The sequence below is a fragment of the Xenopus laevis genome, chromosome 8L (genome assembly GCF_017654675.1).
Source record: "Xenopus laevis strain J_2021 chromosome 8L, Xenopus_laevis_v10.1, whole genome shotgun sequence".
Classification (NCBI taxonomy): Eukaryota; Metazoa; Chordata; class Amphibia; order Anura; family Pipidae; genus Xenopus; species Xenopus laevis.
The window spans coordinates 1,959,137-1,978,889 of record NC_054385.1 but is presented as its reverse complement, the minus strand read 5'-3'; the positions used below and the strand labels follow the sequence as shown (position 1 = coordinate 1,978,889).

At 44.6% G+C, this 19,753-nt stretch overlaps 1 protein-coding gene across 2 annotated transcripts in view; it reads left to right on the top strand.

Moving 5' to 3' along the window:
- exd3.L (exonuclease mut-7 homolog) overlaps positions 1–19,753 on the top strand; it is a 96,258-nt gene that overhangs the window by 27,454 nt on the left and 49,051 nt on the right. For both annotated transcript variants that reach the window (XM_018229408.2, XM_018229407.2), the window contains exons 13-20: positions 486–624; positions 1,420–1,642; positions 1,868–1,977; positions 2,259–2,469; positions 3,038–3,201; positions 3,939–4,115; positions 5,541–5,594; positions 5,827–5,958. In XM_018229408.2, coding sequence (XP_018084897.1) covers positions 486–624; positions 1,420–1,642; positions 1,868–1,977; positions 2,259–2,469; positions 3,038–3,201; positions 3,939–4,115; positions 5,541–5,594; positions 5,827–5,958 — 1,210 coding nt within the window. The remainder of the gene's footprint in view (positions 1–485; positions 625–1,419; positions 1,643–1,867; positions 1,978–2,258; positions 2,470–3,037; positions 3,202–3,938; positions 4,116–5,540; positions 5,595–5,826; positions 5,959–19,753) is intronic.

The window sequence follows — 19,753 nt, the reverse complement described above, 5'->3', positions numbered from 1 at the left end:
GGTCCTGCTTTCCGTCCAGCAAGAAGGGCCTGTCTCCTGAAGGAATAAAGATTAACACTTGAAACTTGTCATTTCCCACAGGACTCCTCTAAAATGGGTTTATGTGGTCATTACTGGGGACGTTTTTGTATACACTGCATGTTATTAATGGGGCCTTTAACTTCTGTACTCCAGTGTAAACCAGCCCCATGGACTCCATTTGTCACTGGGCAGATTAAAGCCATAAATCGCCGGAATGAAATTAGAATGTGTTTTTTCTGTTTGCTCGCAGCGTGCAAATAGAACTTCCTGCTGCAAGATGAAAGGCTTTGCCTTTATTAAATATACAGGCTTTTGTCATATCCATTTAAAACATGTCAAATGTTCTACCTTGTCAGAATGGCTTCCTCCTTCCCTGCACTCCCATTTCCCAAAAGTTTATTAATGAATACACCCCCCCCCCCCTTGCCTTGGTTCCTTCTCTCAGGCTCTGCTTAATGTTACAGGCTGTTGGAGAATGAGAATGTTCCTGATAATCTGCAGACCAGGAAGGAACACTTTTACCAGCTCCCGATTCCCAGGGACAAGATTCACTTCCTGCGCAGCGCTGATGACCTGTCACTCTGCAGGGAACGTGTCTTGAAGGTAACGCAGACTGCGGGAAGTAACATTATCAATAAAACTACCCAAAAGTTTTATCTACACCAATACCTGTTTATTTACCTACACCCAGGGGCCAGCAATAATATTGCTGCACCTAACCATGGTGTCTCCCCTAATATGACTAGTCCCTAATTTGTATTAGTCAAAGATGACTAGCTGGTAGGGATGCACCAAATCCGGGATTCAGTTCGGGATTCTGCCTTTTTCATCAGGATTCGGATTCTGCCAAATCTTTCTGCCCGGCCAAACCAAATCCGAATCCTAATTTGCATATGCAAATAAGGGGCAGGGAGGGAAATTGGGTGATTTATTTGTCACAAAACAAGGAAGTAAAAAATGTTTTCCCCTTCCCACCCCTAATTTGCATATGTAAATTAGGATTTGATATTCAGCCGAATCTTTCGCAAAGTATTCGTGGGTTCGGCCGAATCCAAAATAGTGTATTCATAGCTTCCCTACTAGCAGGTACCTCCAGTCCTGATAGAGATCCCTGGTTCCTTAAATGTAGGACTGACTATGGGGGCCCTGAACAAATCTTGAACCCAAAAACATCTCTATAGACGACCATGCACACACCAATAAGATTATACAATTCAAAAGGCATATATGCTGGCTGGATGGTCACAACCAATATTAATCTGTCAAATTTGGCTACACGTATTCAGATACCATAAAAGATCAGCCTTTAGACTAATGAAAGGCAATCTTTGGTTGAAATGGGGGTATTTGTGAGTATGTTATATTTTGAGTATATTAACCTAGAGTGTCCTATGTTAGGATGGCCAGATTGTTGGCGTGGATATGGAGTGGAGACCCATGTTTGGAGGGCTGGGGAAGCAGACGGTGTCTCTGATACAGGTGGCACTGAAGGAGGAAGTGTTTCTGCTGGATTTGTTGCACTTAAATGTGTCCAACAGCAACAGTGAGACCCTGATGATGAGGGAAGGGCTTATCCAGCTCATCAAGAATCTCTTCTCTTGTGCAGCAATTACAAAACTGAGTAAGTATCAGCACAGCATTTTATGCCTGTTGTGTATGCACCCCACTGTCATGGCATAGTTACAGAGGAGGAAAAAATTGATCAACTCACATCTATCTAAGCTAATGCATGTATTTTGCAAAACAGGGGTTTTTAGTTACAAAATGATGGTCATAAAATTGATAAGCCCCATAGTTAGAGAGGAACTTGTCACCAGATAACTGACCCCCTTGTGTCCTCGTGTAGGTTACAGCGTTCTGGGGGATATCCAAAATCTGGAAGCCACTGACCCTGAATTTCTGGGACTGGAAAAGCAGACATGTGGCATTTTAGATCTCTACACAATACATAAACAGGTAAGGACCCTAAAATGTGTCTGCTGAACTGCAAACCCCAGCATCTCCAGTGGTTGGGCAACATCCTGGAAAGAACTAGTTTGCATAGATGGGAAAAGCATGTAGGGTGTAAATACTATTGAGATACCGGTGCTAGTATAGGGATGTGCAAGCAAGTCCAAGGATCCCCTAACAGCTGAAAGTTGGGGATTCTGGGACATGTTGTTCCAGGGCAGCTAACAGAATGTAAGTTGCTACATGCGTGTTTCTACATAAAAATAATTGGCATGTTCAATGTACAGCTCCAGCGTGTGCCCCATAGACCCCGGGGAAAGAGCGAACCCGTAGATGTCTTTGCCGATGCGCCACCTTCAGAAGACAGATTTTCTCAGCAGTCGGAGAAGGGACTGAGCCTTCTAGTGCGGGACATTTTGGGGAAACCGCTGGACAAGACCGAGCAGCTGTCGAACTGGGATAAAAGGCCTCTTCGAGAACAGCAGATCTTGTATGCAGGTGAGATGCGACGAGTTACTAATGCAAAATACTGGAAAATGCCACTAAATAGTGTTACAGGAGCATAAATGCCCTACATGTGTATTTGCATGTTTCAGCCAAGCCCTCTAACCAGTAATAAATAATGCACATGATGCACATAAACTACATAAAATACTCCCATAAACTCGCATAAATTCGACCAATCAAAATTTATCATTAGTCGGACGAATTGAAACAACCTGAAAACTCGAATCGAATTAGATCAAACTTGTTTCGAGTTTCGAAAAAACTTGAATGTCAGGAAGGTTACAAACATCTCTAAATTGATCCCTAGATATCTCCCATTGACTGAAACAGCAATTCAGCAGGTTTTAGGTGGCGAATAGTTAAATACCAATTCTTAAAGGGCCAAAGTATGATAAATCTCGGAAATTGAATTCGAATTTTTAATAAAAAAAAAACTCGAATTGAATTTGGACAACTCCCCAGTCGAATTTGAGAGTTTTAACCATAAAAAAAATTCAAATTTGAATTCAAATTTTCGACCCTTGATAAATCTGCCCCTTATACTCTTCTCTGGCTCCAGCCGCTGATGCTTATTGCCTGCTTGAGGTGTATGAAGTCCTGCATCAGGATCCTACAAGGTTTGGACTCAACCCAAATTTCCAACAGTGCCCCAAGGGCAACTCCGCGTCTAAATCAGGCTCTGAGAAAAGAATGCATCAGAAGAACACAACTGTAAGGAAGCAGGTAGGTGCCATTTCCTCATACAGAGTAGCACTGGGGGGGATTTGTCTGCACACTGGCTAAAGGTATTAAAGGGATACTGTCATGGGAAAAAACATTTTTTTTTTTCAAAACGTGTCACTGCTCCAGCAGACTTTAGCACTGAAATCCGTTTATCAAAAGAGCAAACAGATTTTTTTTATATTTAATTTTGAAACCTGGGGCTGGACTTATTGTCAGTTTCCCAGCTGCTCCCAGTCATGTGACTTGTGCTCTCTTTACTGCTGTACTGCAAGTTGGAGTGAAATCACCCCCTCCCTTTCCCCCCAGCAACCTAACAGAACAATGAGTAGGTAACCAGATTGCAGCTCCCTAACACAAGATAACCGCTGCCTGGTAGATCTAAGAACAGCACTCAATAGTAAAATCCAGGTCCCACTGAGACAAATTTCAGTTACATTGAGTAGGAGAAACAACAGCCTGCCAGAAAGCAGATCCATCCTAAAGTGCAGGCTCTTTCTGAAAGCACATGACCAGGCAAAATGACCTGAGATGCACCTACACACCAATATTACAACTAAATACACTTGCTGGTTCAGGAATGATATTGTATATTGTAAAGTGAATTATTTGTAGTGTAAACAGTGTCATTTAGAAATAAAAACGACACGATAAAAATCACGACAGAATCCCTTTAAGGGTATTCAATTGCAATGGCTGAATGATACAATTGCAGCTTCTGTTTTTTTTAACCACAATAGAATTTGCAATCCCCTTCGCCCGAAAAGACCAGCAATGCTCCGATGCAGCCAATTACCCCACGCGACTTCAGAGTCATCTGTGACAACATGCTGCAGGGTCTCGGGCGCTACTTGCGTTGCCTCGGGGTGGACGTCCTCATGTTAGACAATGACGATGAGCACCGGAAAGCTGCTGAGGTAGGACAGTTTGGAATCTGTGGCAGAAATGATTATACAGGTATATTACTATGTATGATTCCCATCACTCATATCATGTAAAGCCCACTTCACTTCCCTTATAGAGCAGCTTGGCAGGGATACAGGGGTTTTGTGCAGGTCCGGACTGAGAATTAAAATAGGCCCTGGCATTTCAGGTACACAGAGGCCCAAACAGCCCTCACCAGCCCCCCTAAATAGTGACTTTCTATGGGACCCTATAGCAGCCCCTCTGGCATTTGCCAGAACCCACAGATTGCCAGTCCAGGCCTGGCTTTGTGTCATTATCATTAAAACCGAATAGAAATGTACTGTACAGGAACTATTGTTATTTAAGACCCCTTAAATCTACAGAATTCTTAAACCCTCTGCCAACAAACTGTATTACCTGGTTATACACAGTCCAGTTCTTCCATTTAACTGCCGTGGTAGTTGGTACTATTGTACTTACTGGTTTCTGGTAGGTAATGGGAGCTCTGCTGATGTTGCTTTGTTAGAGGTGAACCACCCCAAAAATGAAAATTTAATAATCGCTTCAGCATACTGAAAAAATAAACTTTCACAATACAATCAATTAAAAATTCTGTACCGTTTCTGAGATAACCAAGTTTATCTTTACTATTCTTCTCTCAGCATCTGTTTCTCCTCACTCTTCTTCATGCGGCACTTGGGTGTCAGATGAATGATCCAATATATCTTATAGTGGGGCTCCTTTCGCCTAGAAGAGCTCACTCTATTAAAATCAGCAGAAATCATGTCTCTCTATATGCAGAATTTGTGCAAAAGGCGGTTATTTTGTTAGATTTTGTTACATCTTATAATAATAGTAAATACTGGTTATTTGAGTGAGCTCTTATACATCTGCTAGGAAAGGAAGCCCCCTATAAGATATATTGGATCTAACTGTTCATGAATATCTGACACCCAACTGCTGCATGAAGACAGAATGAAGAGAAACAGATGCTGAGAGAGGGATAATGAAGATAAACCTGATTATTTCAGAAACAATACAGAATTTTTAATTGACTGTATTTAGAAAGTTTCTTACTTCAGCATGAGGAAGCTTATATTAAATTTTCCTTTTCACTATAGTTCCCCTTTAAATATAGCTACCCACCTTACCCAGCAGGTGGCTGGGCAAAGCCCACAAGCTGCAGCTATTTCTTATACTAATGGGCAGCCGTAATTGTTGATGCCATTTTTCCCCTGTGGAGCATTTAGTACTTTTTTTTTTTATTTTCCACCAGTTGATTTACTATCACCCTCTCTTCCCAAAAAATAATTTATATTACAATTCCAGACCTGTCTGATTAGATGGCCTGCAATTCCATTAAAGACAGGCTTTGCTGCCCTCTTCTTTAGCCGGTCTGTGGGGAACTAATGCTAAATTATTTCTCTCTATTTCAGATTGCCCGTCGAGATGCAAGAGTGATCCTGACTTGCGGATTGCCCTATGAGACAGTGAGTTAAAAAGGGGGAGGATGCCCATAAACACGGGGAAACCTCACACCTACAGGCCTCTGTGTGTGGTGGGAAAATGTAGTGACCGGTATCAGGGCTCAATTACTAAACCAGGGTAAAATATAAAAAAGTGCCCTTTCAGCTTTGTGCCCCTTATTGCTCTTGCATTCTGGTATAGGTAAATATTGAATGGACCCTATAGTAACCAATGTCCCTGTTTCCATCCACGCAGCTTCGCTCACAAGTTGGAGAGGGAAAGTGTTTCTGGGTCGATTGCTCGGAGAAAGCCAAAGAGCAGGCCATCAAGGTGCTGAATCATTTCAATATCCGGGTTGCACTGACTGACGTGTTCAGCCGATGCCAGGTAAGGGAACTTATGCATTTGTGATTGCCGTTGGTCAACTGAAACGAGCTACACCTTTTTGGCTATGGCATGACTGTATAATAAGAAGGGACCTTGAAGAGAGAAGCAATGACATGGTTATCTACCCAGAATCCTTCAGTATAATGGGCAGTCTCTATAGAGGCAGCACACAGGGGAATGCATTCAGCAGCCGGGCGCAGCGCTTGCATGAAAATATGCATTTGGCAGAACATGTTTTTCTGGTTTTGTAATCTAAACTGAACTGTTTGCTCCTGTCAGAATCCACAGACCTATTAAAGCTGGAGAGCGCTGGCATGTTTTGCACCATAATTGCTCCTTTTTTCATCGGGAGACTTATGTTTGTATGTGCTTATCTGTGGTCCTGGCAGGAAAGTGTGACCCAGCGCCGTTTAATTACACGCGTGTGGGCAGAGAGTGGAATTTACACAGGGCGTTGCTCGTTCCTTTGCAGCAAAGCATAGTGAGGTGATAGTATTGGGTGAAGGAAAAGATAATCCGCCCATTAAGCTATCTGACAGAGTGGGGTGTAAAGCAGAAGGGAAAGTTCATGGTTGGGTTGGTATATGCACAAAGTCATCATTTATTGCTCACCGCCAGGGAGAGAGAGAGACATTATTAACTGGTATCTGGTTGCTATGGTGACTGATCCTAGCAACAAGACATTTATTTTTAACAGCGGATGAAAAGCAGGCTCGTAGGGCTGTCAGTGGCAGCAGCTGGTGCTAAAGCTTTACACTTCCGATAATGTTTCATCCCAGTGAATGGCCGGGGCATTAACACTGTCATTTCCTGTGCTTTCCAACACCTACCAGATGAAAGGGGCCTCCTTCCTCCCATCCTCTGGCATTTTGATGCTAAGGAATCTCTTCAGCCTGTGAACAAAAGGTTTGGGGTGGAAAAGGGGAGCTCCCTGGCATAACTAGCATTCCTCTTCAGCCCATTCCTCAGGATGTCCAGCCTCAGCTGAGAGAGAAAGAGATATAAACAAAACAGGTACTAAGGGCACAGCTGCTAATTCTGAGACCCCTTCCACTAATTGATTAACTGGGTAGAGTCTTCAATGTAGCGCCTTCCCATGTGGAAATGGACATATACAGAGAAAGAATGTTCTGGGCACACAATAAGCTATACCCTCATACTGTACTGTCTAAGGGAATCAATATGGCACCTCCTCCCATATGTATAAATACAAATATACAGATAAGGAATGTTCTGGGCACACAATAAGCTATACCCTTATACTGTACTGTCTAAGGGAATCAATATGGCACCTCCTCCTCCCATATGTATAAATACAAATATACAGAGAAGGAATGTTCTGGGCACACAATAAGCTATACCCTCATACTGTACTGTCTAAGGGAATCAATATGGCACCTCCCTCCTCCCATATGTATAAATACAAATATACAGAGAAGGAATGTTCTGGGCACACAATAAGCTATACCCTCATACTGTACTGTCTAAGGGAATAATATGGCACCTCCTCCCATATGTATAAATACAAATATACAGAGAAGGAATGTTCTGGGCACACAATAAGCTATACCCTCATACTGTACTGTCTAAGGGAATCAATATGGCACCTCCTCCCATATGTATAAATACAAATATACAGATAAGGAATGTTCTGGCCACACAATAAGCTATACCCTTATACTGTACTGTCTAAGGGAATCAATATGGCACCTCCCTCCTCCCATATGTATAAATACAAATATACAGAGAAGGAATGTTCTGGGCACACAATAAGCTATACCCTTATACTGTACTGTCTAAGGGAATCAATATGGCACCTCCCTCCTCCCATATGTATAAATACAAATATACAGATAAGGAATGTTCTGGGCACACAATAAGCTATACCCTTATACTGTACTGTCTAAGGGAATCAATATGGCACCTCCCTCCTCCCATATGTATAAATACAAATATACAGAGAAAGAATGTTCTGGGCACACAATAAGCTATACCCTCATACTGTACTGTCTAAGGGAATCAATATGGCACCTCCCTCCTCCCATATGTATAAATACAAATATACAGAGAAGGAATGTTCTGGGCACACAATAAGCTATACCCTCATACTGTACTGTCTAAGGGAATCTATATGGCACCTCCTCCTCCCATATGTATAAATACAAATATACAGAGAAGGAATGTTCTGGGCACACAATAAGCTATACCCTCATACTGTACTGTCTAAGGGAATCAATATGGCACCTCCTCCTCCCATATGTATAAATACAAATATACAGAGAAGGAATGTTCTGGGCACACAATAAGCTATACCCTCATACTGTACTGTCTAAGGGAATCAATATGGCACCTCCCTCCTCCCATATGTATAAATACAAATATACAGAGAAGGAATGTTCTGGGCACACAATAAGCTATACCCTCATACTGTACTGTCTAAGGGAATCAATATGACACCTCCCTCCTCCCATATGTATAAATACAAATATACAGAGAAGGAATGTTCTGGGCACACAATAAGCTATACCCTCATACTGTACTGTCTAAGGGAATCAATATGGCACCTCCTCCTCCCATATGTATAAATACAAATATACAGAGAAGGAATGTTCTGGGCACACAATAAGCTATACCCTCATACTGTACTGTCTAAGGGAATCAATATGGCACCTCCTCCTCCCTTATGTATAAATACAACTATACAGAGAAGGAATGTTCTGGGCACACAATAAGCTATACCCTCATACTGTACTGTCTAAGGGAATCAATATGGCACCTCCTCCTCCCTTATGTATAAATACAACTATACAGAGAAGGAATGTTCTGGGCACACAATAAGCTATACCCTCATACTGTACTGTCTAAGTGAATCAATACCCCATAACTCTGACTTCAGATTCCCCTTCTCTCTCTCTCTCTCTCTCTCTCTCTCTCTCTCTCTCTCTCTCTCTCTCTCTCTCTCTGTCAAGATCTCTATCATCTGCAGGGGTCAGGGAAACCAGCCAGACTGGGGGTCATTAAATCTGACCCCCAAACAACCACTACCCCCCCCCCCCTCAACTGATCTGTAGAGCTAATGTTGTGTCTCACATTGCCTTTTCCTTTCCTCCTGGGGGTATTCGCACTCAGTGAGTTGGCCCTGCTGGAAGTCTGATTGGGGGGTCTGCAGTAGATCAGCTGCAATTCCTCAAGCGGAGGGGAGATGAGGTGACAGGCTGTCCGGTTTGAGCCATGTGGAGACCCAACATCTGTTCCCAATTCTTCCCTGATCCATAAGGGCAGTCCCAGGATATTAAAGTTGAACTCCCTCAGTGGAATGCTCTGCAGAACCCTACTGAAGGCGGGTGTCAATAACTGACTAGATATTCGCTCTCATTCACTGTGGTCCTACCTAGGGGTGCGGGGTCCTAGGTTTGATTCCAGCCAAGTCATTAAAGGCATGGAGTTTATATGTGATCCCTGCCCACAACGTATAAACATACAGGCAGGTTTATTGACTCCATATAAACTAGCAAATAAAAGCTTATATGTGCCTCTATTTGTATGAAATGACCATAGTAAAGGCTCCCTGCTAGGTGCTGCTGCCATACTATACATATGTCTATTCACTGTTGTTTGCTCAAGTCTATCCGTGTTCCCCTTCCAGGCTCCTCAGAGATGAGTGACCTCCAGCAGCTGAACCTTGTCTCCCCCAGTCTGGGCTGAGCTATTCCAGCATCTCTGGCTGCCGTTTATGTTGTGCTCTTGTTTGTCTGCTAAGGTCGTTTGTGTGTGTCCTTTGCTTGCTCTTCCTCTTCATCACACTCTATCTCTATTCCAGACTCCCCACTTACAGACATAAAGCCTTTGCTGGAAAATTCCATTCCTCCGAGACATGTAAAAAGAACGAAACAGTAAATATCTGCCATTGGCTGCCCTAGCGACCCTTTCCTGTGCCTCATTTAAATGGGTTGTTCACCTTAGAGTTAACTTTTACTATGATGTACAGCGGGGATCCCCAAACTTTTTTTACCCGTGAGCCACATTTAAATGTAAAAAGAGTTGGGGAGCAACAGAAGCATGAAAAAAGTTCCTGTTGGTGCCAAATAAATGCTGTGGTTGGCTATTTGGTTACCCCATGGGATATTCTGAGACAATTTAGATTTGGATTTCATTTTTATTAATATTTTTTGAGTTATTAAGCTTTTTATTCAGCAGCTCTCCAATTAGCAATATCTGCAGTCTGGTTGCTAAGGTACATATTCCCCTAGCAACCATACACTGATTTGAATTAGAGACTGGAATATGAATAGGAGAGGAATGAAAAGAAAGAAAAGTAATCAAATGTAGTAATAACATTATATTTGTAGCCTTAGGACAGAGACACACGATCAGATTCGGGGAGATTTAGTCGCCTGACGATAAATCGCCTCTTCTTCGGGGTGACTAATTTCCCTGAACTGCCTCCCGCTGGCTAAAATCTAAATCGCCGGTGCGATGGCACTCAGAGCACTTCATTTTCAGAGGTCACCTGAAGTTTCCTCGTGAGGCTAGTTCGGACGACTTCGTAAAACGAAACGCACCGATTGGCATCCAGCCGGTGATTTACATTCTATCCGGCGGGAGCCAGTTTGGGGAGATTAGTTGCCCCGAAGGAGAGGAGGTTTGTCGCTGGGCGACTAAATCTCCCCGAATCTGAGCGTGTGTCTCTGCCTTTACAGAGCATGTGTTTTTAGATGGGGTCAGTGACCCCCATTTGAAAGCTGGAAAGAGTCAGAAGAAGAAGGCAAATAATTCAAAAACTAAAGTTGCTTAGAATTGGCCATTTTATAACATACTAAAAATTAACTTAAAGGTGAACCACCCATTTAATGAAGAGAGGGCTCTTGTATTTAAGAGCTTACAATCTATAGCGGTCCCCACCAGGGTCTTCTTGGCCTGCCATTGCAATGCAAAGGTGCCCAAACTGTGGGCCTTTCATTTTGGGGGTACATAAGTCTGGCCATTCTTGCATTTATAAAAGGATGAGATTTCTGATCATAAGGGGTTCAGTTTACAGAAAGGGGGGCTGTTATGACATCACTGGGGGCAATCTGATGACCTGCGTGACTGGGAATTGGCCAGATATCTATTGGGCAGGTATAAAAGTCTATTGCTATGTGCCCAGCTCAACACTTGTCTGTGTTTGCCTCACACTTGAAGGTGTAGCTTTCTGTTTTATAGAACAGGCAGGTACAAAAGACATTTGCAATGCAGATCATTTCCATGTTCAGTTCATAGAAAAGCAGCCGGCGTCGCTTGTAGAATTGCAGGGAGTTGTAGTTTTATAGTAGCACAGATACTCACTATAGACATTCAGCATATAAAGCCCCTCGAGACCCCCAACCCTTTCTTGGGTTGTCCCAACCCGCTGTTTCATTACAAAAGCCCAGACTGTATCATAACAAAAGCTTTGCTGGGATTTCTCGCACTTGATCGGTACGTTGTCGAGCCTCTCTCCAAGGCGGGAACTTTGCTTTTGAAGACTTAATTACCTTTCAATTAGTTAATGAATAAACCCTTCCTTGCTATTGTTCTGTGTCCAGGCCAGAGCCGTATTCTACTGCTGGAGGCACCAGGTCCCAGCTCTTTATTGAGTGCCCCCCGTTCCATTTCAGCCCCATCATCAGAGCACAAAGGCGTTTATAGTTGTGCCTCCCTCGGGGCTAGGCTTTCCCATATAGCCCCGCTAATACAGGTGTGCTCCTATTAATGTGCTTCCATTAGCATATCAGTTCAGCTATGTATGTAAATAGCTTATTTATGAGCCCAATGCCTCACATGCACCCTCCCCGGGGGGCAGCCATTGTTAGTAGGGAGGCAGGAGACAGCACTCGGCCTGAAACGGATACTTCCCGGGGTTATTTTCTCACATGGGCCCAGGACATTACTTATGTTTATTCATGTGGGTAGGAGCTGCCATGTTGTTATGGCCTCTCATTTACTGGTTCCCAGTCCAGATGAGCTAATCCAGTGTAGAGTATTTCCAGTTCAGAGTGAAGAAGTTAGAACCCGTCTTTAGTTAACAATTGCCCCTTCCCCCCCCCCCTTTCCCTCTTTGGAGCCTTTGGGCCATGTTCAGCCTTCCTACCACCTCTGCTTGGAGACGGCTCTGCAGCACGGGAAGTTCCATTTCCAAATGTCTCCCCAGAGTGTGATCTCCTGCCTCTTTGAAGGGCATCCATAGTATTCATTCTGCATCCTTTCCCTGCCATGTTACTTCCATTAACTCCTGCTCTGTCTATAAAATACTTGCTTCCTGCTGCCGGATAAGTGCTTTTCATGTGTGTCCCCTTCTCTGCACTAGGACCCCCCTGCTTTTTTTACCCTCCCCATCTTCCTTCTCATACAGCTCATCCTTCCAATCTGCTCTGCAGGGTCCCAAATGCCATTCCAAATTGTTATTTTGCGCCCCTTAGCACCCTTGTAATTGCATCCATTGTAAATGAGCCCCAATTCCCCATTGCTTCCCACCGAGCTGGCTCAGTTACCCTTTATCTTAAAGGGGTTTTTCACCTTCCAAACACTTTTTTCAGTTGAGTTGTTTTCATATTATTCACCAGAAATAAAGACTTTTTTCAATTACTTTTTCCAAAATGAAAGTTTAAAGATGAATGTTTCAGTCTGGCAGCTCCGTGGTCTAGGAGCAGATTCTGAACTGTTACAATTTACTACATTTAATTGATGCAATTAGTTGATACATTTAGTTGATACATTTCTCAGCAGTATCTGTGTGGAATATAAGTGCAACTTTTGTATCAGATTCTGCTCAGCAGGAACAGAGATAACAAATGTATCAACTAAATGTATCAATTTAGAACATTTAAGGGTCAGGGCACAGGCTCAGGTTCAGGGAGAATGGTCGCCCGGCGACAAATCTCCTCTTCTTCGAGGCGACTAATCTCCCCGAACTGCCTCCCGCCGTCTAGAATGTAAATCGTTTTCCAAAGTCGACTCACAAGGAAACTTTGGACGACTACGGAAAACGAAGCGCTCCAAGTGCCATCCCCTTGGTGATTTACATTCTAGCTGGCGGGAGGCAGTTTGGGGAAATTAGTCGATTTATCTTCTTCTTGGGGAAGAAGAGGAGATTTATCACCGGGCGACTAAATCTCCCCGAATCTAATTGTGTGCCCTGAACCTAAAGAGTAGACAATCTCCCTTCCCAGAGCTGCTTAAGGGTAAGGGCTCACACAAAGATTCGGGGAGATTTAGTCACCCAGTGATAAATCGCCTCTTCTTTTGGGCGACTAATCTCCCCGAACTGCCTCCCGTCAGCTAGAATCTAAATCGCCGGAGGGATGGCACTCACTTCATTTTCCAAGTTTCCTCGTGAGGTCGACTTAGAAAAACGAAGCGCACCAATTGCCATCCCGATTTACATTCTAGCCGGCGGGAGGCAGTTCGGGAGATTAGTCGCCCCGAAGAAGAGGAGATTTGTCGCTGGGCGACTAATCTCCCCAAATCTGAATGTCTGTCTCTGTCCTTAGGTGAAAAATGACACTTTACACTTCAATATTATAAATATTGTAGAAAATAGAAAGTAGTTGCAAAAAGTCTTTATATCTGGTGAACTATCTGAAACCAACTGAACTGAAAAAAGTGTTTGAAGGAGAACAACCCCTTTAAAGGGGCATTTTCATTGGTTACTCTGCTGGCTGCGGGGGCCTGTTTTTGCTAGGAACTCTAGCTAGGGCCAAACAAACAACCCCCGGAACTTTATACAATAAATAAATAAACTGAAGTGCCTTAAAGCGACGTACCACTATTTAAAGGTGGAAATTCCGTGATTAGGTTTTTCCTGTACAAATATTTCCCAAGGACAGAAAAAGTGTTCCATGCCCCTCTGGTTCTGCTCATGGAAACCCGAAGAATAACAAGGAGCAGGGGTTGTTGCAACGGGGCTTATAGACATAATAGAAATACTTGTATTTTCCCCTCGTTCCATGGAACCGGCACAAAGGCATCGGCCCTGATGCACGACTTCAGTAGCAGCGATAATCCCCCGGATAGTAAGCTCTGCTGCAGAGCGCAAGTGGAATGTTTTTGAGGTGCAGCAGTGCGAGGCGTCCATCGTGGGCGTTCTGTCTGTCTGTCTCAAATCTTCCTCGCTGAACCGCTATCTGCCTGATGCAGTGGATTCCACCAACATCCTCTGTCTCTTTAAATTCACACTGATAACATCTCCCTGATTCCCTCCACACTGATAAGGGCACAATCATAGGTGCTGTGAGACGTGAAAGGAATCCTGGCGCGGGAATCAACACGTCCAGCCCAGTCGGGAATGAAAGTGCAGGAAAAGCATGGTTACTTTAAAGGGGATGGAATCCCTAAATAACTATGCGTCTGTTCCTGCTGCCTGCACTGCTGGTTCTGACTTGTGGAAGTATGTTGCAGAAATGAGCTACACTAGCCTTGTGTGCTACTGATCTTGTGCCATAGAGCTGTATAACTATGTCACCCACCCGAAGCTCAAGGGGTTCAGGCCTCCCTCCCCGAACCCTTCCTATGTAAACCCTGGGATCAGTTCTCGTGCACCCGCCCCCCACAACTTGTCAAAATGTAACCGCCCCCCCCGGAAATCACTTTTAATTGCACTGTTGTCACTTTAGAGTCAATAATTTAAAGGCCTAGACAAAAATGCGGAGCCATTAGAAGTGGGCAATATAGAGGCATAATGAGGCTGTGACAGCTTGATGATAATTAAGGGCCCACTCCCCCTGCCTTTCTTTGTCCAATGCCTCCTTTGAACATATCCGGTTAAATGCTCCAGCCATTCTCTATTCCAGCCTCCAAATTGTTCTTGTGCCCCCCAGTCATTTTTATGGCTGCCCCCGAATTTCCATTTATGTGGCTGCAAGAATGTACCGCTGCCCAACCCCCTGGTTAGAGACGGCTTCTCTCCATTGACCCTGCACTGCTCCATGGCTCCAAGGAAGTGCACTATGGCAGCTCCAATGCTCCATCTCCAATATGTATAAATACAAATATACAGAGAAGGAATGTTCTGGGCACACAATAAGCTATACCCCCATACTGTACTGTCTAAGGGAATCAATATGGCACCTCCCATATGTATAAATACAAATATACAGATAAGGAATGTTCTGGGCACACAATAAGCTATACCCTCATACTGTACTGTCTAAGGGAATCAATATGGCACCTCCTCCTCCCATATGTATAAATACAAATATACAGATAAGGAATGTTCTGGGCACACAATAAGCTATACCCTCATACTGTACTGTCTAAGGCAGTGATCCCCAACCAGTAGCTCGTGAGCAACATGTTGCTCTCCAACCCCTTGGATGTTGCTCTCAGTGGCCTCAAAGCAGGAGTTTATTTTTCAATTCCAGGCTTGGAGGCAAGTTTGGTTGTATAAAAACCAGGTGTACTGCCAAACAGAGACTCAATGTAGGTTGACAATCCAAATAGGGGCTATCAAATGGCCAATCACAGCCCTTATTTGGCACCCCAAGAACATTTTTCATGCTTGTGTTGCTCCCCAACTCCTTTTACTTCTGGATGTTGCTCACAGGTTCAAAAGGTTGGGGATCCCTGGTCTAAGGGAATCAATATGGCACCTCCTCCCATATGTATAAATACAAATATACAGAGAAGGAATGTTCTGGGCACACAATAAGCTATACCCTCATACTGTACTGTCTAAGGGAATCAATATGGCACCACCTCCTCCTCCCATATGTATAAATACAAATATACAGAGAAGGAATGTTCTGGGCACACAATAAGCTATACCCTCATACTGTACTGTCTAAGGGAATCAATATGGCACCTCCTCCTCCCATATGTATAAATACAAATATACAGAGAAGGAATGTTCTGGGCACACACTAAGCTATACCCTCATACTGTACTGTCTAAGGGAATCAATATGGCACCTCCCTCCTCCCATATGTATAAATACAAATATACAGAGAAGGAATGCTCTGGGCACACACTAAGCTATACCTCATAGTGTACTGATAGTAGTACATCTGGCTGTGAGCCTGTAGGAGAGCACAGATGACACTGTAGGGAATTTGGGCAGGGGAAGGCCTTTGTTATGCGAGGAGCCTTACAGAGAATGGGACACAGGGATATAGTTACAGAAAGAGATTCCTTTATTCTCCTTTGGCCTGAGGAATTCTCAAAGGTTCTTAGAAAAGGATCAGAAGGAGGAGATGAGTTTCTTTTATCTGCTCCCTGTGGGGCACATCCAGTAGGAAGGTGTCAGGGATTATAAATTCTATACGTCCTGCCTGTCAGTCCAGGCTTTGGTCAGTTACACAGAGTAAAAAGTCTAAATTGGGGCGTATGAAGTGGAGCTGCCATATTGCACGGCTCACTTCCTGAGCATGACAATTGTGAAGAGCAGCAAACCATTAATAACCGACCATATAGATCCCCTTATTGTAATACCTTTGCCCCCATCATACAATTACCTCCCCCCATTAAAAAAAAAAGGAGGAAAGTACAATAATCTTATGTCGCTCACTTCCCTTCTATAGACTGGAATCCCATTGGCAAAACAATCTCTCGGCCCCCAGCCTTGTAATAAAGACCTCCTGGGGAGCCCCATTTTTCTCAGAGCAGACACATTGTGGCCCTGATAATCCCATATTGAATGTGAGAGCCCTGCGGATGTGCTCCTTCCCAATTACCTTTTATTATAATCATCTCTCCCCACTCAAATCTCTTTCATTCCCACAACTCCCTCTCACACTGGCACCTCTCATGCTCGTCTGTTGTCTGATTAAACCTCAGAGTTACACAAGGTTTCACCTTTTCTAACCCTATTTCTACATCCAAGAGCTTCCTTACTATTGTTTGGCCAGGGGAGGCAGTGTTTGATTTGTGCAAATTATTCCTAACGCAGCAACATTCTGTATCTGCTACTGATACATCTAAAGGTGGCCATACACGGGCCGATAAAAGCTGCCGACAGACTGTGTCGGCAGCTTATTGGCCCGTGTATGGGGGCCCCCGACGGGCTTCCCCGATCGAGATCTGGCCGAAAGTCGGCCAGATCTCGATCGGATGGGTTTAAAAATCCCGTCGGATCGCGGCCGCATCTGTTCGTTGATGCGGTCCTGCGATCCGACCGCCCGTTTTCCGAATGCTAGGATCCGATCGTTGGGCCCTAGGGCCCACGATCGGATCTGCCCGATATTGCCCACCTTAAGGTGGGCATATCGGAGGGAGATCCGCTCGTTTGGCGACATCGCCAAACGAGCGGATCTATCCATGTATGGCCACCTTAATCTGTACCCTGGTATTTTATATAATCCAGTATCTGAGTCCCACCCTATAACTGTCTGACCTGGGACCAAACACACTCCAGTCGGGACATTCTGGGTTGCTTGTTGCAGCTCATTGTTAAGGGCAGAGACACGCTCAGATTCGGGGAGATTTAGTCAACCGGTGATAAATCTCCTCTTCTTTGGGGTAACTAATCTCCCCGAACTGCCTCCCGCCGGCTAGAATGTAAATGGCCCAGATGGATTGCACTCGGAATGCTTTGTTTTCTGGAGTCGCCCGAAGTTTCCTCGTGAGGCAACTTCGGGCGACTTCGGAAAACAAAGCGCACCAATAGCCATCCTGCCGGCAGTTTACATTCTAGCTGGCCAGATGGCTATCGGTGTGCTTCGCTTTCCAAAGTCGCCTCACGAGGAAACTTTAGGCAACTTCAGAAAACGAAGGGCTCCGAGTACCATCCCACAGGCGATTTACATTCTAACCTTCGGGGGGCAGTTCGGGGAGATACGTCTCCCCGAAACTGAGAGAGTGCCATGGCCCTAAAGAGTAGGCAACCTCCCTTCCCAGAACTGCTTAAGGGTAAGGGCATACGCAAAGATTCTGGGAGATTTAGCCACCCGGTGATAAATCTCCTCTTCTTTGGGGTAACTAATCTCCCTGAACTGCCTCCCGCCGGCTAGAATGTAAATGGCCCGGATGGATTGCACTCGGAATGCTTTGTTTTCTGTAGTCGCCCGAAGTTTCCTCGTGAGGCAACTTCAGAAAACAAAGCGCACCTGCCGGCAGTTTACATTCTAGCTGGCCGGATGGCTATAGGTGTGCTTCGCTTTACAAAGTCGCCTCACGAGGAAACTTCAGGCAACTTCGGAAAACGAAGTGATCTGAGTGCCATCCCACAGGCGATTTACATTCTAGCTTTCGCGGGGCAGTTCGGGGAGATAAGTCTCCCCGAAACTGAGAGAGTGCCCTGACCCTAAAGAGTAGGCAACCTCCCTTCCCAGAGCTGCTTAAGGGTAAGGGAATACGTGAAGATTCTGGGAGATTTAGCCACCCGCTGATAAATCACCTATTCTTTGGGGCGACTAATCTCCCGGAACTGCCTCTCGCCGGCTAGAATGTAAATCGCTGGCGGGATGGCGCTCAGAGCGATTCGGAGTTTCCTCGTGAGGCGATTTCGGAAAATGAAGTTTACCAATTGCCATCCCGCCGGCGGGAGGCAGTTCGGGGAGATTAGTCGCCCCAAAGAAGAGGAAATTTGTCGATGGGCAACGATTTTCCCGAATCTGCGAGTGTGTCTCTGCCCTAAAGGAAGGTGTCCATGATTACTGCCCCCCAATTATATCTGGGTCATTTAGCTATATTGTGTGTGACCCAGTCCCTCCCCTATGGTATTGTACCAGTATAGGCCCAATAAATTAACTTTTAGTATAATCTAGTATGACTCATTTTAAGCAACTTTTCAATTGCTCTTCATTACTTATTTTTTTTATTTTATAGTTTTTTAGTTATTCTCCTGATGCTTTACCAGCTTTCAAATGGGGGTCACTGACCCCATCTAGCAACGACTGCTCTGTAAGGTTACAAATGTATTGTTATTGCTACTTTTTATTACTCATCTTTCTATTCAGGCCTCTCCTATTCATATTCCAGTCTCTTATTCAAATCAATGCATGGTTGCTAGGGGAATTTGGACCCTAGCAACCTGACTGCTGAAATTGCGAACTTGAGAGCTGCTGAAAAAAAGTGAAATAAAAAAAAATGAACAACCCCGGGTACACGGCCCTTAGGCACTAGTTGTACAGAAACCAGTAGCAATGGCTGAGCATTTAGCTGCGCTCGATTCTTTCCCTGTTTATCCAATTCACAGAAACTTACGGAGAAACCAGCAAAGAACAAATATGTTTTATGGATCAGTCCAACAGATAAATCACCCGGGGGGACAGAAGCCAAGAAAAACAAGGGATTTAGGGAAATGAGTGGAAGGCAATGTGCTATGTGGGAGCGGAGTTTGGGGGGCAAGCTTAGATGGGGTGCTACTTGGTGACCTACAGCAGCATATGGAGGCTGTTTTATCCCCCCCCCCAAGCAAGAGAGAGTGGAGAGACATGTGAGGAGAAAGAGAGCGGTGCCATTTCCCATGTATGATATTACTCTGGCCCCGGGCATTAATGTGAGACACAGCTCTAGGCCAGTCAGGGAGGCTGAGCGATGGGCTTGAGAACTGGATCCCACTCTTTCCAACCCCAACGCCACCTTGTCTCCCAGACATTATATCCCTCCCTCCCCTTCCCTCTCTAACCTCAGGGGCAAAGTCAGAGTTCATGCACAATGTCACCTACATTAGTCTCCAGCGTAGCCCAGCCGGCCCTTCTGTTATATTTATTCACGGTGTGAATTGCAGAAGCTGCTAAGAATATACAGATGCACCCATCGACTCCTCGAGGCCACCCAGTGCAACTGCCAGCCATCCATTCAGCCCCTGCCTGGGGGGGATTCCTGAAACTGTGCACATTCC